The 27707-nt window shown below is 36.3% G+C and overlaps 5 protein-coding genes and 1 long non-coding RNA gene across 7 annotated transcripts; 2 read left to right on the forward strand and 4 right to left on the reverse strand.

Annotated features, from left to right (window-relative positions):
- The first annotated feature begins 225 nt into the window (after nt 1-225).
- Nucleotides 226-8023, forward strand: LOC113500928 (S-adenosylmethionine synthase). Of its 2 annotated transcripts, none has more exons than XM_026881880.1 (11): nt 226-342; nt 1468-1638; nt 1994-2071; nt 2156-2278; nt 2417-2529; nt 3484-3627; nt 5290-5376; nt 5776-5907; nt 6050-6232; nt 6621-6754; nt 6868-8023. In XM_026881880.1, exons 2-11 carry the CDS (start codon nt 1524-1526, stop codon nt 6971-6973), a joined length of 1215 nt encoding a protein of 404 aa, XP_026737681.1. In that variant the 5' UTR covers nt 226-342; nt 1468-1523; the 3' UTR covers nt 6974-8023. The 2 variants fall into 2 exon arrangements, with proteins under 2 accessions (XP_026737681.1, XP_026737680.1); XM_026881879.1 differs by lacking the exon at nt 2417-2529 and adding an exon at nt 2844-2956.
- A 3-nt stretch (nt 8024-8026) lies between these two features.
- On the reverse strand, nt 8027-12188 carry LOC113500927 (putative serine protease K12H4.7). The gene is made up of 10 exons (XM_026881877.1): nt 12096-12188; nt 11737-11928; nt 10990-11174; nt 10532-10764; nt 10181-10319; nt 9712-9857; nt 9343-9462; nt 9086-9224; nt 8715-8888; nt 8027-8320 (listed from the first exon to the last, which is right to left on the reverse strand). The coding sequence occupies exons 1-10, from the start codon at nt 12096-12098 to the stop codon at nt 8200-8202; spliced, it is 1452 nt and encodes a 483-aa protein (XP_026737678.1). The 5' UTR covers nt 12099-12188; the 3' UTR covers nt 8027-8199.
- Nucleotides 12189-13680: 1492 nt separating this feature from the next.
- Nucleotides 13681-16238, reverse strand: LOC113500929 (venom allergen 5-like). Its single transcript, XM_026881881.1, has 6 exons — nt 16114-16238; nt 15864-15982; nt 14621-14702; nt 14240-14424; nt 14001-14098; nt 13681-13848 (listed from the first exon to the last, which is right to left on the reverse strand). The coding sequence occupies exons 1-6, from the start codon at nt 16166-16168 to the stop codon at nt 13728-13730; spliced, it is 660 nt and encodes a 219-aa protein (XP_026737682.1). The 5' UTR covers nt 16169-16238; the 3' UTR covers nt 13681-13727.
- Nucleotides 16239-17442: 1204 nt separating this feature from the next.
- On the forward strand, nt 17443-21937 carry LOC113500724 (pyruvate kinase-like). The gene is made up of 9 exons (XM_026881607.1): nt 17443-17855; nt 18104-18330; nt 18880-19209; nt 19323-19469; nt 19874-19984; nt 20360-20602; nt 20706-20928; nt 21249-21438; nt 21620-21937. The coding sequence occupies exons 1-9, from the start codon at nt 17738-17740 to the stop codon at nt 21831-21833; spliced, it is 1803 nt and encodes a 600-aa protein (XP_026737408.1). The 5' UTR covers nt 17443-17737; the 3' UTR covers nt 21834-21937.
- A 956-nt stretch (nt 21938-22893) lies between these two features.
- LOC113500725 lies at nt 22894-24684 on the reverse strand. The gene is made up of 3 exons (XR_003401231.1): nt 24646-24684; nt 23184-23368; nt 22894-23053 (listed from the first exon to the last, which is right to left on the reverse strand). It is a non-coding gene; the product is annotated as an uncharacterized LOC113500725 (long non-coding RNA).
- Nucleotides 24685-25197: 513 nt separating this feature from the next.
- LOC113500887 (venom allergen 5-like) lies at nt 25198-27693 on the reverse strand. The gene is made up of 6 exons (XM_026881811.1): nt 27480-27693; nt 27254-27372; nt 26868-26949; nt 26466-26650; nt 25834-25931; nt 25198-25582 (listed from the first exon to the last, which is right to left on the reverse strand). The coding sequence occupies exons 1-6, from the start codon at nt 27532-27534 to the stop codon at nt 25453-25455; spliced, it is 669 nt and encodes a 222-aa protein (XP_026737612.1). The 5' UTR covers nt 27535-27693; the 3' UTR covers nt 25198-25452.
- Nucleotides 27694-27707: the final 14 nt, after the last annotated feature.

The following is a 27707-nucleotide window of genomic DNA, read 5'->3' on the forward strand; positions in this document are numbered from 1 at the left end:
GGTAAATCGGAGTATTGACAAAAACTACATTTATCTCGACATAAAAAAACAAACGTGCCATGTTACGTAAAAGATAACAGAGTCGTAAAAATGAAGAAAAAATAGCATAATTATTTGATAAAGCGTCCCGAGCTCTTGGACCACCGTTCGGGGTACAAACTATAACTGAATGCTTATTAGTTAGTGTTTAAGTAAATACGAATCAACATTCTTACTCTCAGTTGACGACTAGATTCGTTCTGGTAAACTACTCTGGCGGTGTAAGCAATTCAAAAAATATATCTGTTTAAGTGGTGAACCGTTAAAATCGTTGTGAACTAAAATAATTGTTTGAAAAACAAGGTAAGATTTTTTTCAATCTAATATTATACATCCGAAATATTTCGTTTTATTCTTTAAAATAAAAGTGAGTGAATAAGGTTTTACAAATCGAAGAAGGAATAACGGGGAATAAACCTGCAGTTAATAATTAATCTTGGTTAATGGCACAATATAACATTCGAGGCAGGCAAATATTAACCATGAATACAGTTTTACTACAATATGAGTTACTAAGTTACTTCCTTTACAGAAGTAATTAAGAAGACAGAAGAGTGGGCCTTGCCTTTTTAGATAATACTTTTATTTTCCTTTATACTGTATGCACAGTGCCGGCGTAAGGGCCACTGACACCCCAGGCGAAAATATTGTGGCGCCCACTTGAGGAAATCAAAAATCTCATTAAAAAATATGCATATGCACAGAGCGTAGAGCACAGTTCTGAGGGTTTGCACCAGGAGAGGCAAGAGACTCCAACTTCAGAGTCTGGCGCCCCCCAGGATTTGTCGCCCTGGGCCATCGCCCCATCACGCCCCTCCCTAACGCCGGCACTGTGTATGCACTTAAAATCAACCTTACTGACCAGCAAAAAGCATTCAAAAAAGCATTTTTTATAGGAAGAATAAAACTATTCTTTTGCAATGTCTTTTTTTAGTAATTTTTTATCATAATTAAATGACTCAGTCTTAGTAAGGATTTTTTTTTAATATTGTGCATTTTGCTTATAGTCAAAGAGTAAAAAAGATGCTTGTTTTTTATTCTTCTATTATTTATACTTTTCATATCAATCTTTGGCTATGAAATTACTGTCAGAAACGAGTACAACAAATTCTTTGCCACAAACCATGTGTCAGATACACAGTTTATATAAAGTACAATCATATTTTATTATTCTGTAGATTGTTACTTCTGTTATTAAGCTTAAACTGAAAGAAATAAATGTTTATAATAATCGCAATAAGCGTAAATTCAAAACTCACCGCGTTTGAATTCCAGATTATACAAAATCAAAACAATATATTTCCACCAATCACAGTGTTTATCACCATTGCCTGCGAGTCTTCTGATTGGTGAATAAGACTTGCTCTGTGGCGCCTCTCCGACCTTATAAATATCGGCGCGTTCTCTAACCAGACCTCTTTTCCACAGTGTTAATTCAAGGGGACTCTTTCGGGTTATTTTTGTGAGCTAACTCTAAATTCAGAATGCCGGAGACCTCAAAAATGAATGGATACGCAAAAACAAATGGACACAGTTATGATATGGAAGATGGATCAGTATTTTTATTCACATCAGAATCTGTCGGCGAGGGCCATCCAGGTTAGTTTCATTTAGTACTAGTATTGCAGAGAATTGTTCGGCGAAAATGGCCGCCTTAAGCATGTGCGCAGATAAAGTATTAATAGGATTCCCATTGTTTACACTATTATCGATATTGGCGGAAGAAAATCTTTGGTTATCCGACAATAATACACATTGTCTCGCATGCTTTATTCAATGACAATGTTTTGTTACATCATGGTTCTCGCAGCTATTATCGTAATTTACATTTGTCAAAATAATCGCAACACGTGGTCTGAGCCAAACAACGTTGGAATTTGCACAAATTTCGTTTATTGTACAATAAATTAATAGTAAACATGTTCATAATATTAATAACAATGTTTAATTTCAGACAAAATGTGCGATCAAATAAGCGATGCGATCTTAGACGCACATTTGAGACAAGATCCTGACGCAAAGGTAGCATGTGGTGAGTGTGATCAGAAGTAATAAAATTTGGTGTTCTGTTCGTGTAATATGATACATTAGACTAACTGAAACACTTTATTATCAGAAACTGTGACAAAAACCGGGATGGTGTTATTGTGCGGTGAAATCACCTCCAAAGCCAATGTTGACTACCAGCGAGTTGTCAGAGAGACAGTGAAACATATTGGCTACGACGACTCTTCAAAAGGTATGTAAACAATATCCTTGAATTACTGTTCATTACCAGATGTACAGATGAGGTGTTTTGGCTTTTAGCCAGTACATAGACAAATTCTAATTTGACTTATCTTATAGTAATAGATGAATATTATTCCGTGCACACTAGGTTTTGATTGGCGAACGCTAAATTTATTAGTGGCTATTGAAGAACAAAGTCCAAACATAGCCAATGGAGTATATCAAGAGAGAGAGGAATTAGATATTGGGGCTGGAGACCAGGTACAAATTGTCTAAGAATTCACTGCACGGAGAAACTGTTGGGTCTATATAATTGGCTTGAGGACTAAATTGGGTGCATATTCTGCATGGTGTACAGAATGAAAAATTATCCACATCTGTCGGTTTCCATTTCTCAGCGTACACAAATAATTTTCAGACAGCATAAATATCATATTATTTCAACTATGTTGCATGAACTTCTCAACTATCGGGACCATGATGCTGACTGAAAAGAAATATCATTAATTTTAAGTAATAATCATAAGTGTAATGTCTGCCACTCATTGGTACTAAAATGAGCATGTTGGGAATAGGGTTTGATTACAAGACATGCTGCGTGATGCTTGCCTTGGACCAGCAGTCTCCGAACATAGCCGCTGGTGTGCATGAGAACAGAAATGAGGATGAAGTTGGGGCCGGAGATCAGGTATGTAGGAATCATTCACATCATGGTAATATCGCGTTTTGATGGGTAATAAATTAATATTCTCATAAACCATTGTTCAGATAATTTATATAAAACACATTAAAACCTGCTTGGTTTTACAACTCTATTGTTGTAAAAATGTTCTATGTGCAGATGTTAGTCTTGTATCTTGCTTTGAAAGTACTGGATGGAGATATATTTTTTAATTTAAGACAAGGCAAAACTCATCAACCTTAAGATAAAAAAGATAAAAAAATATATGTGAAAAACACCCAAAGAAATATCACTTTAATTATTACTTTTAAATGTCCAATAAATTCATACATAAACACAATAATTATGTAAATGCATGATTCACATGGTGTACCATTACTTGGGAATAATGTATGACATATTGCAAATTGTTGTGAAATCTGAAAAAAAAATACTTAGTAGGATGAGAACTAATGATTCCATTAAACATACTACTGCTACTAGACTTTTTTGTAACCATATAATTTATTTTATTCTTAAATTGTTATTTATAGGGCTTGATGTTTGGGTATGCCACTGACGAAACTGAAGAATGCATGCCATTGACAGTGGTACTTGCACACAGACTCAACCAGAAAATAGCTGAACTGAGGCGAAACGGCGAATTCTGGTGGGCTCGCCCGGATTCTAAGACACAGGTGAATAAATACATTTAATTCTATACAGCAATAATCCAAAGCATGTTATAGTCACTCAGACTTGTTTAATAAACATGATATGGCAATGACTTTGGCTTTAAAGCTAAGCAATAATATTGTATTAATTACAGTAAGATACAATTTACACAAATATTTGTTGTAATCAGACTGAATATGACATACAGATAGCTTTATCTGACCTCTGGAACTATTTGAACTTATGGCAAAAGGTTAAATGTTAAATTATTAAAGATTTTCGGTTTCATGTTTTTATCTTAAAAATGATAGTGAATAACTGATTCATGTGTAGGTACGGTATATTTTCCTGGTATTTGTTTCCTGTAGAAAATTTATTAGTTCATCTTTTTATTTGCTCAGCGAAATGTCTGCAGTATAAATTTGATTAGTACAATACTGCTATACTGTTCAAGGAAAATAAATGTTAGAACTGGTTTCATAAGTCTGTAATAAGAGTAGAGCTGTGGGTCATTACAACAGTCAGAGGCTAGCAATCTGCTACAGTGTAGCAATACATTGTTTTGTCCTTTAACCCCAGTACTGCAACTCATTAAACTAGCTTTGATTGATGCATATTAGTCTTGATTTCGCAAATTACTGTATTCAATTTATTTCACAGCAGTTACTGAGTTGACTATGTTGACCTGACAACATAGGTAAATTTTTTTTGCCACTTTATATTCTCTAGTATTAAATTAATTTCGCGTAAAAATAATAATATCCCTAACCTTAGGGGAAAAAAGTTAATTAATTGCTAACAAATTCGTAACAAGTTCAGTTACGAAGACCTATAAATTTGTAACTTGGGTGTTCTATAACCCGCATATCACCGTAAGAATTGCTGAACTAATTGATTATCAAGTAGGTATAATGGTATCGTCTTCAATGCTGTTCCTGTTCGCAAAGATCGCATGACGTAATCAATGTCTAATATATCAATTGTTGTTTAATAACTGGGTGATAAAAGTGACACCAGTGTCAAGCGACATTTGAGATCGGTCAATTTAATACTTGCTAGTACAAGCACACGCCATTGAGACCACGTCCGCACGTGAACATGAATCACGGAACATTTTATGCATTTTTTTATTTTGTAGCCATTTCATTTTTTTATGCAATCAATCTGTTAACTGTCTTTTTAATAAAATAGCACGTGTTGTTTATCAGTCTCCAGTTATCACTTAACAGCCATAGTCAAGGTTTTAGTTGATTCATTATTTTTAACTTTCCAGAATAATCTAACATTAAATGGTTTCTCATGTATTTTATTACAAGTTACAATTGCAATATGATAAGAAATACAATACTGCCAAGTCGAAGATGTATTCTGAAAATGTCTCGATCTTTCGATTTGTTCGAAATTCGTGTTTATACTTACCCGAAGTACAATAAATTATTACTACTGATACTTGATCAAGAATGTTTGTGACAGTTTTGCCAGCCTTAGGTACTAACTGCTAATCAATTAAAGTAGTTTATTACGTCATTAAAAACGTCACGAATGTGTTTTTGCACAATATTCGTTGTCTTAGTAATTATGCACATATTTATTAATTAATCCGAAGTTAATCGGTAAGGCTTGAATTAATAAATTCTGCTTATGAGCGACGCAGTTTCTACATATTTTATTATTATTGGTTTCAGGTGACTTGCGAGTACGTTTTCGCTGGCGGTGCAACAGTGCCGCAAAGAGTACACACCCTTGTAGTCTCACTGCAACACTCAGAAAAGGTATCAATTAAATACATACAAACACGACTGGAAAGTTATGTATATTTCCAGATATCACAACTAAGTTACGCGGAAAAAAAAACATTTATTCAATTTTCGCTTTCACACCGCGACAATTTTTATTAAATACTTCGTCATTTGTTTTATCAAGTGTGAATAATTTTCTTAGCACACGAGTAATTTTCTTGCTATAACTTTCTCACGTCTGAAACATAGCATCACTAATGTATTCATTTCACGGAGATAAGTTTTTAGGTTACTTATAAGTTAATAACGTCATGCTTATATAATGAGCATTTGTTGTCGTCACATTATGCGTCTAATAAAGAATCTGTTGACTTAGTCGTTTCTCATAATGGTTTAAGAAGACATTATTAAACTTTGATCGTAAATTTACAGATCACTCTGGAGACCTTGCGTGAGGAGATCAAAGAGAAGGTTATCAAAGAAGTTATTCCTGCTCACTACCTCGATGAGAAGACCGTGATTCACATCAACCCATGCGGTCTCTTCATTATTGGAGGACCACAGGTAAGGTTTTTTTATTTATTCAAGTGAGAGGAGACAAAGTCATTGCATTTTTAATGACTTCAGTATAACTTTATTGAAATTTTATAATTTGAGGTAGTTTTTGTATATTCTGGAATGATAATAAATATGGTTTCCTTGTCAGTCGGACGCTGGCCTGACCGGTCGCAAGATCATCGTGGACACATACGGCGGCTGGGGCGCGCACGGCGGCGGCGCCTTCTCCGGCAAGGACTTCACCAAGGTGGACCGCTCCGCCGCGTACGCCGCGCGGTGGGTCGCCAAGTCCCTCGTCAAGGCCGGCCTCTGCCGCCGCTGCATGGTCCAGGTAACACATCCTCAATTTCAAAATATATATGTTACGTTTTTGTAAAGAGTAAGATAAGCTATGATTACCTATTAGTGCAAAGACTTGTAAAATATTGTTGTTATAAGATTATAATAGCGTTGTACGCATGAAGAGAACTGACCAGTGTTTTAGTTAAACGTACTTTGTGTGATTACGACATAATTTTCATATGCGTCATTCTGCTAATATGACGTAACATCTAGGATTGACTGAGACTTCGTCATTTATTAGCATTGCTAACGATATGATATACTAAGCAGTTGCTCAATTGGTCTCGGTAGGCGTTACCAATTACGTGTGTTATAGAAATGTGATCTTCAGAAATTTTTTAGGAACGATTATTTCTATTTTGTTTGTCTATTTACAGGTTGCGTATGCCATTGGCGTAGCTGAACCCCTGTCTATCACCGTTTTCGATTACGGCACTTCACACAAGACCCAACAGCAACTTCTTGCTATTGTTAAGAAGAACTTTGATCTGCGACCTGGCAAAATTGTCAAGTGAGTATAATGTTATTACAATTAGGTTAATAGTAAAAGTCGAAATCCTTATCTATCAAATTGCATAAGTTAATTTTGCGATGTATTAAATATTAAATTGTTTACTTTTCTAGGGAGTTGAACCTGAGAGCACCAATTTACCAGAAGACCAGTACTTACGGTCATTTCGGACGGGAAGGCTTCCCGTGGGAGAATCCCAAACCGTTGGCTGTAGAATGACTTCAAACTTGAGCACTAGACCATTGTAAATATTTCACCAGTATATTATAAACACTTAATCTACGTGTGTAATTGTAGCGAGGGCGCAGGGAATGTCGCTGATGTCTCTCTTTAGACATTAATATGTACGTGACCGAACCTCGCTAGTGGAACTGTTTGCGACGACATACGATCACATGACGGTTGCATTTACGAGGTTCATTTTAATATTTAAGTATTCTCTAGTTTATTAGACACATAGGTTTAACATGGTGCCGTCATTTCTGAATTTGAGTTAGTTCAGGGGTTTTAAGGGCAGTCCTATCGTTTAAGAAAATTGTTTATTTCCTATAATTAAATTTGTTTGCTTTTACACTGCCTAATTGTTTTTATAGTTAAGTAAATGAACTTTCCAGTGCATATAAGATGATATGATTTTATATATTATGTACAACTTAAATTATGGACTGCCCGCTCTCGAATGTTCTTCACTGTACGCTTTACAATGTAAGTGCTATGATTTATCGGTAGAGTAGACTACTTTTCTGGTTATGTCACAGTGGAGCGAGTGCTAGTCAAACAACCATAAGCTTAGCCTGTTTCACTAACCTTCGCTTCACTGCAATTAAAGTGCTTGTTTGCGGCGACACCTCATTACGTTTATAGTAAAATTTTCGAAGTTAATTACTGTGAAAAGTTAGTTAACTAGAATATTGATAATTTGTCCCGCCTAGCACAATTTGTGTTGTGTTTCTGAAAAGGATTGACGTGGAAAAGAGCCATTTTGAAAACACACCGACTAGACCAGGGCAGTAGTGCACTGTGCATTTACTCCTAATTGTAATTCTGCCGGTAGTTTTAATTAGGCGAAATGCTAACCGTACATTTGACATTATAGGAATTAACGTAGTTTTTAACTATTGCTTAGGACGGTTAGTGAGTATTTCTGACTATATTTTTTGATCTGTTTCAACGTCAACGTTTAAAGTTTCTGATTAACTTCTGTGGATTATCAAATTGTGGAATTTAAACTTAATAAAATTATGTCCTGAATACAGGAGTAAAACAAAACTGTTTTATTTATTAAACATCTTCATCCATGATGTACATTATATTGTATACAACTTTTGCAGAAGTAGTGTACAAATAAATGGGAAAATACAAATATCCGGTTTTATAAGATTTATTTCATAAATATTGCACGTTAGAGCTAAACGAAAATGATTCTAGATTGACTTGGTACTGTTTTAGTGGTTTTTTCTGTTAGAAAGCCATGAAGCCACTATTCTTCTTGCTTCCTGTTTCATAAAAGTCATTCTTATGGTGTCGCTGGGCAACCAACCTTGCATGTCGAAGCAATGTGAGGCTCTGAAAAAATTATTTTGTAATACATGTACAGTAGAAATTCAGTCGGAAGAAGTCAAAGTATAATAAAATATACCTATCATACTTTATACGTCCCACAGTTGGACAAAGGCCTCTTCCCATATAGATAGCCCCCTTCAAATTAGGCTAAGCTTGTATACCCATACAGGCTGGGTGTATGTCCGAGTGGGAATCCAACCTACGATTTCCGTTGTAGCAATCCGTGCCACTAACCACTAAACCAACAGGATGACCACGCTAGCTCACTGCCGGTTGGAAATGTCGGTTTCCAACATTCTGACCACCTGACCTTCACCATTTGTCAGAGCGGTCATAGATATTTTCAGAAAGTGTTCTAAGAGCATTAATTATACACCCGCCATTATTTTTTTCTTACCTTTCTATAGTATAGGTAGGTGAAGTTTCCGAGATATGTTCATCGTAGACTCCTAGTGCGCGCCATGGGTCTATGTAGCCGTGAATATTAACAGTGTTTTTAACTTCAGGATCTAAACCTCCATAAACTAAATTCACGCGGTCGGCTGCCGCGTAAACGAATTTTTCGTCGAATCTATGAAAAGAAAAAATGCATCAATACCGGGACTGCGGGATTGTCCAAAAAGGTTCTAGGCCCTAGGGCAAATAAAGGAACATGGGTGGGTTTTAGCTCAACCCAAAACGGAGGATTCTCTTGACGATTTCTCATCCGAATTTTTCTAACTGGCATAGAAGAAAAAATTGTGTTTGACACATTAAATTACTTATTACCTTTCATCGAAGAGTCTCTTGCACGCAGTGATATAGAAATCCAAGTTAAGCCACTTCAAAGAGTCGAACACGGTACCTGATTTCGGTGCAATCTGGAAAAATCCGTACTCGGTACAAGTTTGGTAGTACCAAGCACGGCCTGGAAGAGAAAAGGGAGTTATATTTTTGTGCTATGGTTTCTAAATTGATGTACATTATGGAAAGCCATAAATAATTGAGTATTTAAAATATATCTAACTCCTGTAGTCTATACTTACTATTGTCAGTTTTATTGTAGGAGTCGAGGAAATTATCGTACACAATATCCCAACATTCATTTTCAGTACGATTTTGTACTAATGATACGAACCCTCCAATTTTCTCCATTGGTGTGTTTCCTGTGGAAATAAGGCCAACCTCTTTAAAGAATAACATTTATGTTTATTGCACTTGGGTATTTGAATAACTCTTTTAGGATAAGAACTTAGTTTAAAAATAATACGGGTAAAAACTGTGTGTAAAATATCAATTAAGATAATTAAATCTGTTTCCGACCAGACCTCGGAACTTTTTTACCCGAGTCGCTCTTTACCTTTACGCGATTACGGTACGGAATCGTAGTAAGCCTTAAAAGTATCTTCACATACCGTAATAATTCCCGGTGAAATTGTTGCAGATTTGTATCAGTGATCCAGGGGACGCGCGCTGTACAGTATTAGAAAAAGACCATGTTATTAACCCCGAAAAGTAGCCGAGGTCGTAGGGGTCGCTGTAGTCAATTGGCTCGCAAATTCTGCAAAAATATGTTATACATATTAAACCTTAGATTTATTTCATAAAAGAACGACTCCTGCATTAAGGAATTTAATCTTTGTGAAGCGGGGGTTTCACAAACATGAAATTCACATGCATAAGGACACCCAGAATCATAAAAATGTATCAAACATTTCTGTGATCCACGTGTAAGTTACGGTCTGTGGGTTCGGAGTGGTAACTGGTGATCTCAACCACTCGGCCATATGTATCTGTACTTTCTATATTCTAACATTTTTTTTCGAACTATGTAAGTCACCACGATGAACGAGGTGGCAAGTAGTAATTATGGCTCTTAGTTACCCAAATGCAGCTTCTAAAGCTTCCCTTCCTTCATCGGTATTCATATGTGCGATAGTGTCCTGAATGCCTTGACGAATTATTGAAATACACTGATCACCACCTTCCAAAAGATATGCTTCGTGAACCACCTCTAGGTACTCTAAAACAAAAATTGAAATACAACTTCATTCACGTTTTTTTTAGGTTATATTGTGAAAGAGCATATCAGTCTTTCACGTCAGTATGGCGCATATCAATGGGGAAGATCTACTGAAGTAAGCTAATGATGGTCTTAATTTCGTGATGTGAGTCGGAGATGAAAGCAAACGAATGTCTTATATTGAGTACATTTTGTCAACGTCAAAAACTCACCTGGAAAATCAATTTTGGCTAAAATGGGGCCACTAGAAGCAATACTGCCGAGCACCAAGTGAGGGTAACGTTGTTTGAACCACATTACCATATTGGCAGCGTAAGAACCTCCGTACATTATCACCTCGCTGTTATTAAAACGAGGCTGTGTCTTCACTTCTGTGATAAAATGAGCAAGGTCTGCGAGAGCTTGGTCCATATTAAGGAAACGCAAATTTTCAGTGGTATGTTCCCTATGAATTAAAAAAACCCTGTTTAATAAAATTATCAGGAAATATTGTAGGTAAGGGAAATATATTTAAGTGAACTTAGTGATTCAATTATGATGTACCTATACACGGTTTAAGCTTAGGAAAATGATTTGGGAATGTATTAAGTCTAGTCTACCTATCTAATTAGGTAGATAAGTACTAAGTAGATACGTACTGCACGTAGTAAGAGAAATTCGCTAAACTCACTTGAAAGGTAATGTTTTTCCATAGTAACGATGTTCTGTGTATATCAGGTAGCCTTTGTTCTCTCGTGCCATTTCGTACATATTGCCGGCAGCTAGCCAGGCAGGGTGTATGTCCCATTCTCCTCCCGCCATTATAAATATAGGAGAGCCAGGACCACCGAAGAACTCTTCGTTGAACATGAATCGCTAAAAAACATAAAAACGTCCTGATTATGTTTAGAAACTTCTCAAAAGTCTATAACAAAAAACATAATCCTAGCCTTTTCTCTCTTGGGATCGTCCTCTTGTGTAATTGAATGCTGCGTGTGGTTTTTAAAGGAGCGATTGCCTATCTGACTTAACTGAACCGGGTCAAAACGGATTAGTCAGACTGTCATGTGTAGATTTATTTTGTAAAGAAAATAGCCGGTACCCACAATTTGACGTGCCCTCCGAAACACGTAAGTAGTTATCGAGGTTATCCTGTGATCGATTAAATTATACAGTTGTAGTTTAACCACCAGCTCAAAATAACACAAAACCGTAACATGATATTTTTTCTGTTATAAGAAGTTCGTGGGGCACCGGCGAACCATACTCGTGGAACTCCTTGGGGTTTCTTTCTGTTATGTAATTCTAGTTCTTACAAACGACTTCACCTGCATCGAGTTCGGTTATATGCAAAAAGCTAATGGGGTTGCATCTACGTTCTTATCTCCCATAATATTAACCATCAGACTAAGTACAGGAAAAGGTCAACTGTACTCACCATTGCGAAGCGTTTATCATTTTGTGGATCAAAGTGGTCCAGTGGCATATTTATATAGCTTTGGAAAACGTTTCTGGCCAACGAGAGGTTGGTTGCAGGAGGCGGCATGTCCTCCCTCAAGAAAGTTTTCAATTCTATCTCCTGCAGTCCCCATGACGACGACAACACACTTAGAAGTACGAAGAAAATAATCTGAAAATCATGGCATATTTAAACAAGGCACGCCAATTTCAAAGATAAGCGAAGTAGTAAGTAAGTAAGGGTAACTAACCACATTGTTTCATTTTAGAATAATGAGACATCGTCGAAAATGCTTTAGTACAGAAGTATCAAAAATTAAATAAGAAATTATTACTCACCATTTTATTATTTTAAAAGAATAATTAACACATTTGTTAACCTAATTGAACTAATCTACACAAAAATTTAGATATCTACTGAAAAGAAGGGCGCTTATCCCTATCGCTTATCAATTAAAACGATTTAGATTATTTTAGATTAAAACCAGTTTTAATTGATACAGGCTGATATGTGTAATCGAATCGAATCGTGCGTATTTTGTAAACACTCTTTATAGTTTCAATACGGTGAATACAATATGTAGCAGGCACGTACATACCTACATAATACAATACATAGATAATATATTGTAAATCTCCTTCAGATCAGGTCATTTCACTGCGTCTATTTATATCTCCACAATTTCATGATTTCTCTTATTTACGCACTAACACTGCGCAGCTGAAAATATTTTTAAGTTTATTTTAATAGTGTATATGAAAAATGTTAACATCAGACAGGATTCGAACCTGCTGCTGCCGAACTTAACGGCGAATCGAAATGAGATCGAGTAGTGACTCTGACACCCGACACAAGCGTAGTAATCGTATGGTGGCACGAGTTGATACTTTTCTCGATAACATAAATAATACTCGATTATTGCTCGATCTTGTTCAACGATACGTATTCAACGTCCGCGTTAGTGCTGCATATTTGGATTTCTGGATTTCTATAAATAACTCGTGGGTTCGGTTCCCAGGAGAAATTTTTGAATCATCATCACAAAAGCATTTAACTTACGTGGTGCACAATCATTTGTTGTACGTCTGGATGTTATTTATCTAATCAAAATATGTATTTTAGGAAATATATTAGTGTGTCTTTAGATGTCTTGTAATCATAATACAAGCTGTGCTTATGAGCAAACTAATTGGCAAATTGAGAAACTAACAAAATATACATCACAGGTATTCATTGTGTGATGATTTAATTATACATACTACTCCACTACCCATGCAGTCTAAATATCTAATCTTTATCTACTTATTTCGTGCGTACTGTATGATTAATACTGATGTGATTAATTTTCTCTAATCGTATTTACTCGAACGTATATGTAGGAGCAAACATACACAGGGCAGCTTCTGGCGAGCTGTTTACGAATAGCGACAATACCCCAGACCACCGTAAGGTCGAGCCTGCGGGTTGCAGGAAGGGGCACCCTGTCATCCGACCAGCTAACAGGCCAAGAAGGAAACGGACGAATGAGGGGTTGGTTGTTGAACCAACCTTTCGGGAAGAAGTACAGGACAACGCTGAGCATGCGCGAGCGATCCCGTGACTCTGGCTTAGGCAGTTGAAGGGGCCCGGGGTGATTTTAGTCGGTTCGAGTCCGACATACCCCCTCGCCGTGGGTTGAATTCAATAGAGTTTCACCACGGAAAAAAGGGGGTCGGTCTTTGAGGAAACTCCCAGCTGTTTCTTACTTAACTGTCTGGCTTAATTCAGGTTGTAGAAGCTATTTGCTCTGGGTGGTCACATTGATACTTGCTATTTTGAGATCGAATCTGCAATCTCTTGTATTCAAATCACAAATATCGTAGGTCCATGAAACCTATAGGCCAAATGATCATGTCGGAAAAACACAAATTACTTAAACAACAATTTAAAAAGAAATGCTTTATTGATTGTTAATCTTAGATGGGTATCATTCACGTATTTATTTTTTTACACTTTCGTCCGTATGGATGGTTGCAGTCTTTGGCGCCGCACTTTAATTTGCCACTGGAGCCTATACTAGTCTTGTATGGTTTTTCTTTGATGTAGTTGCCACTGAAAATATAAAACAATATTTATACTTATATTTATTTAAACAACTCCTTTCAACTAAATTCCTCAACTCCCATGGATATGTAGCAAGGTCATTTTATATCTACGAGCAATCTACATGAATATACGCCGTGGTTGGGTTGGCAGAAACTCACCCTGGTCCATAGTTGCAGACTACAAAAAACTTGTTCCATCCGTTTTTGAATGTTTGCGATATAGCGCAGCCGATGTAGACGCTGTCAGACCATATCATCTGAAAGTAAGCACAAACTTATTGGAAAATATCCGGTCGCTTTAGTATCATTTGTAGAAGCGTAAAAACGTTAGTGTTGAAGTAGAAGGAATCACTTTCCTCTTGGATCCTGTTGGAGTTTAATTAATGAAATCCGCAAACCTGAGTGTAGTGCCCAATGTCATAGTTATTGGAGATATCGAAGTCATGGGCGTGTAAAGGACCAAAGGTAAAGTTCACATGCTCGCTGAACCAAGACTCTAAAGGGTTGTTCGGATCCAGTTCGTATTTACTGTTCGTCGTAGAATACCAATACAAATTTTCCCCCGTGGTAAATCTGCCGGATACTGAAACATAAATAAAAGTAACTCAGAACATAAATATTTAGGTAACTAGATAATGAACTACGTCTTCAATGTTTAACAAATACAGACTGTTGTAATTTTTATCTATAGAGAATTATAATATCTTTATTTGAACAAATTTATGTTGAATGTTTAATATTAAATAATATGAATACTGGTGTTACGTGAAGTAACTTACTGGTATTTCTATCCGGGTTGTGGTAATTATAGTTTTGTATTGCCCATCTAGATGCTTTGACATGTAGCTCCTCATCCCAAACCTAAAAGTCGAGTATGTTTGAAAATATCTCTAGGTTAATACGCATTCTGGAAAGGGTACTTTAGCTCTCGGAGAATCTATGAAATAAACTGACATACAAAAAACTGTTTCATTCTACTTTGTTTTACTGCCACTGCTAAAAGTGTTGCAGTAGTGGCAGCAAAGCAGGAATGGGAGAGAGAGATTTCTTTTTACATCTTTAGGCGTATTTATCGATTGTCAAAAGGTTCCTTGTAAGGGGCAAGTGATATATATTCAAAAGATCCTGAAAATACAAGTGATAAATTCGCCAATATCTACTGTAAAAATATGGAAGTCGGAATTCAGTAATAAGATTCTTTCGCCACTTTACCACATTATTTTTTTATTTGATTTTGACTTTACATAGTATTATGAATTTCCGTACCTACTAACGCAAGTATGTAGGTACTTTATGGAAATAGTAATTCTAGCAATTGTTTCACATTGGAAGTTGGGACATAGAAGACCATTACGCGATAAAATGAAATCTATGCAAACTGATCATTATACGAATGAACTAGGAATAGTAGCCGAAGACCGATATAAATTATGAGGAACACCTCTGGAAATTATAAGGAACAATTTGTAAACAAGAAAGGAATTTGGAACATTTTTTGGAGACTTAACTGTTGAATGCTTCTTCTGATAGGACTGCATGGATTCCAATGTTTGTTAAACCCACTATATACGAAATGATTTCTTTAATGTACGGTGAATGCCTGAAGCAAGATATTCTGAAGGCAAAAGACTTACAAGTAGATCCTAAAAACTGGTCTGACAGGATAACGAAGGAGCTAGATGTATCGGTCAAGAGGTACCACCAGCTACCGAACGTAATCGATGGAGTCAATTATTTTAATAGTCCACAGTATTGCAACATCTTTTTCTTAATTTATATTATGTAAAAGTAAATAATATAGATGTTATTTATATTAGTAGAAAAAATGTTTGAACTTGTAATTAATTAAACAAAAGAATTACTTTTCAGGAATAAGATATTTAGCTGTATTTTTACTCTGGGACCGCAATAATTTAGAGACATGTCATAGCAAAATTTCAGCTCTATCAAATCTAAAATAAATTAAATAATTTCTAATAGGTACCACATGAAATTACACAAAGATTACAATACACTACATACCACACTGTTCATTTCACTAGCCGCTGGCTGTCCCGGTACCTTGCCCTGGGCTAGCAGCAGCCTCCTCGAATTGTGACCATCCACAAACGCACGAATTTGTATACATGACAACGTTATCACTGAAACCAAACGATCTCCAATTAATTTAAACCACACTTTAATTAAAAACCGAACATATATTCTAAAGTTTCGTTAAAAAAACCGTTCGAAAATCAAACAACAATTAGCAGTATTGATAACGTGAACTAACATTTGCATTGTGCGATAGTCAAGAAAGTCAAAATAAAGAACACATTCAGTTCCATTGTTTGAATAAAGGTACTACTACCGACGGTGGAGCGACTTATTTGACTCAGAGATTAGCTTGTAAAACACTGGTGCATGTGTTATATACTACTGCAAAACAGTGATTCAAACACTTGTGGTATAATTTGCGAGGTTCCGTACGATTTATAAATATTTTTCACTCTCATAGCGTCAAGAGGGATTTTCATAGTAGTTGCATTTAGGGCATATGTGTTATGTATAGAGAATTATTTTAATTCAACTGATATTAGTATAGTCACCAGATTGCCGCCCATTCTATTTTATTCATTCTTCTAGTTATCAAGCATAAAAGCTGCAATCATTTTGTTTCATCATGGCTCCTAATCTGGCTTCTAAATCATAATTAGACGAAAACTAGTAGCTATGTACCTTTATAATCATAACTTTCGTTTCGAAGATAAAACCACCATCCCGTCAAGGTCAAAGTAAAAAGACTAAATTAATAGCCGAGTGGTTGAAGTCACAGGTTCGATCCCCGCGTAGGCCTAGCGTTTGTGTGATCCACGAATGCTTGTCCTAAGTCCTGTCCTGAGTCTGGGTATATTTTTGCATGTGACTTGAATGTTTATGAAACCCCTGCGATACAAGAATTTAATTTGATGGTGCGGGAGTTGCTGAAAAACGATATTAAATATAAACACGCACAAACATGAAACAAGCATTTGTGAAAATTGTGGATCTCATAAATGTTTGTCCTATACGCGCATCGTACCCTAGGATGTAAGTCTTACATTGTATCTCTACGAGCATGTTAAACAACGTGTTAAGCCACGACTATAGATATCGGCATATGATATGACTCAAGTTGTAGACCGCGTCTTTTTTCCACCTGGTTGTGAAGTATTTCATAATAAACCCATCTTTATAAGTTAGACTCCTAAGGCCAGCGAAAAAATAAAATGTCTTAACTACTAACTAGAAACTCGTACTAAACTCTAGTTATTTTGGCAAATTTCAGTTCAGATCTAAAAATAACAGAATTTTCATGTTGTAAAATTCGAAATGCGGTTTTATTGCTAACCAGTGTTTATTTTTAGCTTTTTAAGTATATTACGTTTCCTTCAAACAATAGAGTACATTTTTGTCTAAAGCAGATTAGTTATTCGTGACCTAGATATCGTCACCTGCTAGATAAACGTAGGCACCTATCGGGATATGTCTTCACGTGAGATTTTAGCTCACTATAGTTTCTGCTTATTGTTTAACCGGTGAAAAAAAGATAAACGGTCAAATACGAGGCGGGTCCTAGTAATTGAGGGATATCTGTTATCGCGGTTCATAAACAGTATATGTAGTTGATCTTAGTAGACCGTAAGACCGTAAGAGTGCCAATTCAAAGTTTTCGACTTCGATCCCAACGCCTGCACCATATTCAGAGTATTTATCGAAAAGCAACAAACCTCTATGTAGTAAACCATGAATATATGTATATTAACTTTATAAAAAGTAGACAATATAGAATATGTGACAGAAAATACTTGTTTACATTTGAGTAGTAGTTGTTTTCGATAATTATTATTATTTTATGAGTTTACAAAACCTTTAATATGCATGAACAAGCAGATCCGGATATCATTGAATTTGAGGATGTTGATATCTGCGATCCGAAGTATGTCGAAGGCCCAGGTTTTCGACAAAGAAGAAGTGCCATTTTTGTTACTTTTGGTAATTTATTTTCGTTTTTAGTTCAATATTAAATTTAACTTGATGTCCATTACAAAGAAACTTCTGTAGACTTAGAGATACGCATTAAGAAGTATTACAAGACCCTTTTTAGGTATTTAAGCTTTTTCCTAAATCATCCAAGGATTCGCCCCCGTGGATTCATTGGTCCAAATCCTAATTAATTTCGAGTTCATTTAATAGATTTGTGTATTATGTATTTATATTTAATACTTAATCCTTATCTCCAGCTGATCCCTCGATAACACTAGTAGACGTGGAAAAGATGATGGAAACTGGAATGAATGTTGCTAGGTTCAAGACGTCACATAGTACCACAGGGGACAAAGTGAAATTACTAAAAAAGTTTGATAAAGCTACGAATTTCTTGGCTGCTAAGTATGGATTACTGGATTGGCCTTGCGCCACATGCATTGAGCTGAAGACGTGTGTTGCCAATACTGGGATTCTCGAAGATGTACCTAACTTTTCTTTCAGACGCTTTTTTTTGTATCCTGAAATTAGCTTAGTTTATTACCTTTACGATCGATTACATACGTCTCGCCACTTGCCGCATAAACAGTTCTCGCTCCTACGAGACACAATATTTGTGTTTTGTTGTCACTTTTTATGATTTGATCTAATATTTTACTAGTCTCACAATAGTAAAAATCTGTTCGTTTTAAGGAATCCAATTAACTTTTATTAGCTTGGATTATGCTTTGTTTGCTCCCAGCCGGCAGTGACGCGGATAAATTTTTTAATGCATTTGAAAAATAGAAATAGATCGCTTTGTAAATATAACATACAGCGATAGTTTGATATTGTATATGTCGCAACTGTAAGATAAAATGATATTGTACTAAATGTGTAAATGTAGGGTAACTAGAATTAGTATTTTTTTTGTAGTCGATTGTTATACTAGTCTGAAAAGGTGATTGCATTAAATTGAATAAAATAATTTGATTTAAGTATTTAAACCAGGGCTTAGTCAAGCAGTTAATTAAAAGAATTCTTAATATTTTAGAATGATTTTGAAATTGTCATACGTGAAGACACCGATATAGTTATGTCTTGTGACGTTCAAATGTACAATAAATGCAATGCGGAGCACATCTTTGTCAACAACCCTTACCTAACATCGGATGCGAAAGTTGGAATGATAATCAATATAGGTTCAGATGAAATAATAACGAAGTGTACAGCTATTTTAAGCGCCAAAACGATAAAGTGTCGTGTCACTAAAGGGGGTATGTTGCATAACATGGCATATGTCTGCATGAGAGGGGCAAAACGAACTCGTCCTTACTTGACAAAAGCAGATCTGCATATTATCAAATTTGCTATAGAATACCAGGTATGCTTAGACTATCATTTATAAGGTGGACGTCCTCTGCGTTTATATACTTTTTTGTTAAATATTAATTTTAATCTTTGTCATGACAATACTTACATAACTAATTATTTTAGGTGGATATGATAATCATTAACTATGCACGACACATCGACACGGTCAGGAAAATCAAGCGATTTCTAGGATCGAAAGTCAGGAGACCAGTCATAGTGGCTGGATTATCAAGTGAGCAAGGACTCGATAATATTGATGGTATAATCAATGTAAGTCTTGATAAATACCTTTGGTTTTTCCTTGTGGCAATTTACTGGGCCCCTAGTCCTTTTTACATTTGCCGCTATTTATTTCCAGGGCTAATTTGGCACCAACAGTACCCTACAACTACAGTTACTGATGATTATTCCATTTGTCATTAATGATTTGAATGAATTTATTACTGTCCAAACTCCGAACCGTTTGTTTATTAACCCAATGCATTTGACTACATAACGGACAAAATATAAAGCATAATTATATGATTAAATTTCTCGTAAACAATTTCCTTAGGCCTATTAAAATTATCAATTTAAAAAACTTCTCACAATAGGTTCTCTCTAATAGTGTTATCTTCCCTTGACTATTAAAATAAAAATAAATCTATATCTATATTCTGTCCTTACATTTTCAGGAAGCCGACGCAATCTTACTTTCTAGAGAATTTATAACCTACGAGCTTCCATTGCACTTATACCATAAAATGGGTCGTATTCAAAAGTATGTTGCCGCTAAATGTCGACAGGTAACTGCCACACAACAGTAGTACTAATTTTCAATCAAAAGTTACACCATCCCATCCTAACAAGCTAGCTAGTTCAATGTTCGTATTTAGTCGTCGGCAGATGTCTGACGCGTTTATCACCGCCTGTTCAGCGCGGATCGCGGTAGATCCGTCGAAGCTGTCCTGGATGATTCGTCTTGTCATCAGACTTCGCTTGCAGAGTAGGAATGTCGGGACTCAAGCGACCTCGCCTTTGTTATGACAGTAGCTTTTCCCCAAAATTAACTCACAATAACAACCTTGTCATTCATAACTCACTAATTCCTCCTCAATACTTCAAATATTCGTTTTGTATATTAAAACTTTTAGGAAATAAGTAAACTTTATCAATTTTAGGTTGGTAAACCTTTTTACCTATCTGGCGGAATTTTCAATGAAGCTCTCATGACTGGAGATTTTCATGGCCGAGAATTTTCTGACGTCACTAACGCAATACTAGATGGTGTCACCGGCTTTGTTTTAAGGGAAACTCCAAATGTTGACTATTTAATGGCAGTGATGAGAACTATGAATGATCTATGTGCAAGTGTGGAACCCTTAACTAATGATAGACAAGGTTTCTTTCGCGATTTATCTCAGGTACTAACCAACTAACTTGAGATTTAGTCCTTTAATTTTTTTATTGTTCTTGTAAAAGTTATCCTGAGTGAATACCAAAATAATGTAACATATCCAATTTCAGCTTAAAATGCCTTTGAATGCTGCTGAAGCTAGCGCCATATCTTGCGTATTTATCGCCAACCAAACCCAATCCCGCATCATTGTGTGCCCGACAGTGTCTGGGCGAACAGCTTACCTGCTAAACTGGCTGAGACCAGTTAACCCCATAATTGCTGTCACCACTAAAATCAGAACCGAAAGGATATTGCGCACCCAAAGAGGCGTCATTGCACTTTTATACAAAGGTGCTGTAACACAATAAACTTACACATTATTATTACGTATTTAGTACAAGATAGATGTAAAAATATTTCCTTCAACCTGGAGTTAACATCTTGCGGTATGATGAGCGCAATGGCAAACTGAGCCTTTGTGCTTTGTTTGCGGGGTAAATATACTGATGTTAATTATTCACTGATTGGTTAAAAACCTACTATTAAACTATTAAACCTACTTTTTTAATATTTACATACCCAGGGCAAAACATATTAAGAAATTACAAAAATATAATTAGCTTATACTCTTGAGTTGGATAGTTTAAAAACATAATTTGTAATATGTTTAGGTGCACCTCGCAGAACGTGGTTCCGTTCAGTACAGGCTCGTGTCGAATACGCTATTGAATACGCGGTAGAAAAACATTGGCTGGAGTACGGAGACCCATACGTGACCCTGGAGAAGGGGACAGAAGCTAGCCCATTCTGTGACTGTGTCCGAGTGTGGAATGTTACTACAGTTAAGAAAAATACCGTCGAGTAAGTTGCTTTGATTTTTAGTATTATTACCAGCTTATACAATGGCAAACCCTCTTAAAAGGATAGGGATGTAGAGAAATTGGTACACGGAAAGCTTTCAAAGATTTTCTTCCAATGTGGTAGTTATTGCATCCAAACTACAAGTTTCTTGCCAGTGACATATTAATGTTTTTTTTTTCAGATGTCCTGAGGATTATCATGATTTCGCGCTGAATGACTTTGTCGAACCTCCACCTTTACATAAAAAACATATTGCGGTTAAGAAACATAGTGTTGATGATGCAATGAAAGGCAAATCGTTGGATTCAATATTAGCAGAAGCTTTGGAACAAGTCCGTCGTGGTGCTAATACTAACAATGAAGACGGGAATCAAGAAAACATAAAAACTTCCTAGTACGGGTCTACCATCTAGGTCTAACGTCCCTAGCATGTTATTTGGTTACTATTGCAAATAGAATATTTGTGGTGGATTTTAATTAGACTATTTGAAAACTTTAAGTTTTTTCTTCAATTGTGGTAACAGGGACTATTTTTAGTAAACGTACAGTTTTGACTATTTGCAGAGATCACTCGAGAAATAAAATGAACAACACTATTTTCTAGCACGTTTTAACCATGGTTCCGACATTTCATCTCAACACAAATCTTTACGTGACATGACTGAACTGACAAAAACTGAATTAAGATTTGTATCGTACAAGAAGAAGGCGAGATATCTACTAACCCTAACATCATTTAAGGAAGAGTGAAGTTTGAAAGGCATGAGCAAAAATCATTTAACAAATTAACAAAATTTAAACGCTTATGTCCAAAAGACAAAACAATAATTTAAGAATAAACTCTTTATTAATGGTTTACGTATCGGTTGTTTTCACATTTAGGTCCATAAGGTTGGCTGCAGTCTTTGGTACCGCAGTACAATTTTCCATTGGAGTCAGCACTAGTCTCGTACGGTGTTTCATTGACGTAGTTACCACTGAAAATAAGATTTTACTTTCAGTTACTTAAATACTAAAGAATGCTATAATCCGAACCACTTCTTTACAACTCTGGTAACCTCTATCCACTGCACTTTGATCTCTTCGAACGAGTCAAGACAGTATGATTTTGAGGCCTTATAAACATATTTATATACATAACGAGGAGCTCGTGGCTAACCTATAACCGCATAAGTGATTCGATCACAGGTTAAGCTATGCTTGACGCGGTTGGTCTGTAGATGGGTGACCATCTTTGTCATAACGAGTTCCTCCGTGTTTCGGAAGGCACGTAAAATTGTGGGTCCCGGCCGTGATTCCTACATCTTTGACAGTCGTTACAGGTAGTCAGAAGCTTGAAAAGTCTGACAGCCAGTCTAACCAAGGGGTATCGTGTTGCCCAGGTAACTGGGTTGAGGAGGTCAGATAGGCAGTCGCTCCTTGTAAAACACTGGTACTTAGCTGAAACCGGTTGGACTGGTAGCCGACCCCAACATAGTTGGGAAAAGGCTAGGCCAATGATGATAATAGAAACATATTTTGGTCCATAGTTGCAGACTACATAAAAGTTGTTCCATTCGCCTTTCTTTGTTTGCAATATCGCGCAGCCGATGTAGACGCTGTTAGACCATGCCATCTAAAAGAGAGCAAAAAGTGTCAAACTTAACACATTCCTACTGGCTTATTGTGACACAAAACAAAAACACTTCCGTATCGTATTTAATCATAATTAAATAGGTACCGACAGAATTCTGTAATCTACAAACCTGAGTGTAATGGCCAATCTTATGACTTTTCGACTTATCGAAGTGACTTTTCCGAAGTGGACCATGGGTAAAGTTAATATGCTCGCTAAACCAAGACTCTAATGCCATGTCCGGATTGAGATTGTATTTACTATCAGTTGTAGAGTACCAATACAAATTTTCCCCCGTAAAAAATCTGCCCGATGCTGAAAAACACATAGAAAGATATAAGAATGTACTTGATAATAGATCATCGTCTGCAATGTTTAGCTTATATTTGTTTTAAATTTTATCCAAGTAGAACATATCTCTATTTAAACAAATATAGGTACTAAAATGTTTTCATCCACTACTATAGGCCGCCTAACATAAGAGAAACACCTTATATATGCTACTAGCTGACCCAGCAAACGTTGTTTTGCCGAATATTTTTTTTTCTAGTTGTATGTATTTTTAATGTCACATAATAAAAAAAATAAAAACAAACAATTTCGTCAAAAAAATAAAATATTTTTTTTTAGTGTGACCAACCCTTAGCACTTAAGGGTAAGAAAAATAGATGTTGTTTTATTCTCAGACCTACCCAAAATGTTTACAAAATTTCATAAAAGTCGGTCGAACCGTTTCGGAGGAGTACGGTTACTAACATCGTGACACGGGAATTTTATATATTAGAAGATATAAGATATATTTAGTATCTCTTTAATGTATTTAGCTTGTGCTAACTTTCAGACGTTAATTAAATACAGACTGCTATGACGTATAAAAACTTACGAATACTCTCATCCGGGTTATGGCTATCAATATTTTTTTTGCCCAGTTACTTAGTCGCTTTTCCACGTAGTTCCCGATCCGAAACTTTGAAGCAGTGATACGCAAAATAACTTTTAGAAAAGCATAATCAAGTTCTGACGGAACAGCAATCGTGACTGTTATGCCACTTAGTGCAATCTGATATTTTATTTATTTATTGTCAGGTAGATTCTCAAAAACTATGTTTTATTTTATTGTAAGAACAAGCAAGGTGAAGTCGAGAAATAAATTTATATAGATTAACAACCTTCCCATTTCTTTCATAAATATTTTTGTTTAAATCTACCTGGCTTACTAATAAGTTAGTAATGAGTATTTTGTTAGTAGTATTAATCATAGGTTTTTTTCTTTCTCGCGAATGTGGATTTGGGTCATTTCGAAATCAAACATCCAAAATTATGATCTCTGCCTCCTGAGGTGCATAACCTCATAACTGATCGATTGAACGGAAAACATCACTAGTTATTGTTTCCAGGGACCCTATTTCCAAATTCTTGAACAATTTAAAATTCCCCTCTCGACGTACGGAGGTAGGTACCAACATCATGGAAGAAGCGTAAAGAACATTCAAACTAAGAATTTAAACAAAACTAAATATTTGACATTTGGATGTAATTACATAAATGAGTACAAGTACAGTATAATAATTGACACTGAATTATTAGCATACCACACTTTTCATATCCCGGGCGGCTGGCTGACCTGGTACCTTTTTGTTTTTTTTTAGGCGGGGGAATCCTCATGTTAATCCTCATGCGCAAGTTGCGCCCGAGCGCAGCACGTCGCCGCCCCATACGACGTCGGCGTATGGCGGGCGCGCTGGGATCTACCTCCCGAGCGCCCTCCGCCGCCTCCTTCGCTGACATGACTGTCTCTGCGAAGGAGGCCAATGCATTCCACGCTGCGCGACTGCTGATCGATGCAGCCACAACAGCCGGCAGCGCGGAAAAATCGATGGAACCAAGCGCCGTCAGGAGTTCGGAGCTAGCTTCGGCAAAAGCCGGACATACGGCCAGAGTGCGCAATGCGGTGTCGTCTTCGTCACCGCACTCATGGCACGCAGTCGACTCCTCCCTCCTGACGACGCGACACAAGAAGTGGCCAAATGACCCATGGCCAGTAAAAATCTGCGTGAGGCGGTAGGTCAAGACACCGTACCGCCTCTCCGCCCACGGTTGTAAGTATATTATTCTCACATTATATTATATTATATTGTATAAATAACACTATTTTCTAGCACGTTTTAAGCATGGTTCGGTACGTTTCATCTCAACACAAATCTTTACGTGACATGACTGAACTGACAAAAACTGAATTAAGATTTGTATCGTACAAGAAGAAGGCGAGATATCTACTAACCCTAGCGTCATTTTTAAAGGAAGAGTGAAGTTGGATAGGCATTAGCAAATATAATTTTCATCATCATGAAACGCTTATGTCCAAAAGACAAAACAATAATTTAAGAATAAAATCTTTATTAAATTATATTGTATCGGTCGTTTTCACATTTAGGTCCATAAGGCTGGCTGCAGTCTTTGGTACCGCAGTACAATTTTCCATTGGAGTCAGCACTAGTCTCGTACGGTGTTTCATTGACGTAGTTACCACTGAAAATAAGATTTTACTTTCAGTTACTTAAATACTAAAGAATGCTTTAATCCGATCCACTTCTTTACAACTCTGGTAACCTCTATCCACTGCACTTTGATCTCTTCGAACGAGTCAAGACAGCATGATTTTGAGGCCTTAAATACTTATATAACACTAGTTGCCTGTGAGTTCGTCCCTGGGTTGTCCTTGAATGGATGGTCACGGTGAAGCTGAATTAAAAGTACTAATTATTCAGACAGAAACTCACCCTGGACCATAGTTGCAGACCACATAAAAATTGTTCCATCTGTTCTTTCTTGTTTGCGATATAGCGCAGCCGATGTAGATGCTGTCAGACCATGCCATCTGAAAGTCAGCATTAAATGTTAAGCTTAAACACAAAATGCAAAGATGCTAAATATTCCCATAAGTATTCCTAATGTGCTAACTGTACTTCTGGGAATTAGCGAAGCAGCTTTTCAGAATTATCGTTTATTAATTAATTAATAACGTTAATTAGCCTGTTCAAGTTCTGGCGATGTGCATATCTGACAAGATTGTCGAAACACCTTCTCTTGGGACGACCTCAACACTATAAATCACGATGCCGATGTTATTGTCCGAATGCCATTCATATCATCCCATATATTGAACCGATCAATGACCCAATTCACGACCAACAGCACCAAACGTAGGGTCATTGATACATATGTAAACTTGGACTTGATTGTTTCGTTTAGGAACCGGCAAGAAAAATAAGCATAAAGAAGAATTCAAAGCGCATTAAAGGGATTCTGGCCCCAAGAAGAACATTTAAAAAGCAGCCTACCACAAAATTAATTATAGAAAAAATAAAATTATAGAAATGACTTAATTAAGGCACCAACAAAATCTGCAAACCTGAGTGTAATGGCCAATCTGATAGTTTTTGGAATTATCGAAGTCACTTTCCTGAAGTGGGCCATATGTGAAGTTAGCATGTTCACCAAACCAAGACTCTAATGCCATGTCCGGATTCAGATTGTATTTACTATCAGTTGTATAGTACCAATACAAATTTTCCCCAGTGGTAAATCTGCCGGATGCTGAAACACACATAAATGTAAAAATACTTGACATCAGAAATTCATCTTCAATAAAACTTTCAGTTTAAATATTTTGAGGAAGGAGCAACTTAGCCTATTACATAAAGGCTCTGCTAAAGACTAATTGGGATGTAAAATTTTGCTAAGTCATTTCTTAATTATGTAGCTTGCACGTAATTTCAGAAAGTATATAAATATAAACACTGCTGAAACTTACGAATATGTTTATCCGGGTTGTGGAAATTCTTATTGCTTAGCGCCCATTTAGCCGCCTTTACATGTAGTTCCTCATCCCAAAGCTACAAAAAGAATAACATAATATATCTCTACTTAAATATATAATTCCAATAACATACATAAAAACATACTATGCCTAAGTATTTAGAGAGTCAATGAAATTTTCATATTTCCGGCGGTCAGAGGTAAGCATAGTAAGCCTAACGAAAATATCTTGTAACATGCACTGAAGCACAGGCTTCAATTTTGAGCATAACGAGTTCTATAATAGTCCGAGTCTATAGAAGACTTAGGTCCAAAAATATCACTATGTAATAGAAACAAATAGGTACAAGTGCCACAGCATTGATTAAATTATTAACATACCACTATATTCATTTTACTAGCCGCAGGTTGTCCCGGTACCCTGCCTTGGGCTAGCAGCAGCCTCCTCGAATTGTGACCATCGACAAAGGCCCGAATTTGAGCACATGACAACGGTATCACTGAAACCAATCCAACACACTTTATTATAAAAAAACCAAGCAACGTGTCGTTATAAAAACTGTTCAAAAATCAAATGAAAATAAACAGTATAATAACGTGAACTAACATTGGCATTGCGCAATAGTCAAGAAAGTCAAAAGAAAGATCACTTTGAGCTCCATGGCTTGAATAAAAGTACTTCTAGTGACAGTGAAGTGACTAATATGCCGATGTGCTGGTAAATGTCTTTTATACTACTAGAAAACGATTACACACTTGTGGTTTAATTGGTTCCGTCCGATTCCTTAATGATAATTATTTTCTTAATGACGAGATAAGTTTTCTTTTTGCCACT

This window comes from Trichoplusia ni, chromosome 14 (assembly GCF_003590095.1).
Source record: "Trichoplusia ni isolate ovarian cell line Hi5 chromosome 14, tn1, whole genome shotgun sequence".
Classification (NCBI taxonomy): domain Eukaryota; kingdom Metazoa; phylum Arthropoda; class Insecta; order Lepidoptera; family Noctuidae; genus Trichoplusia; species Trichoplusia ni.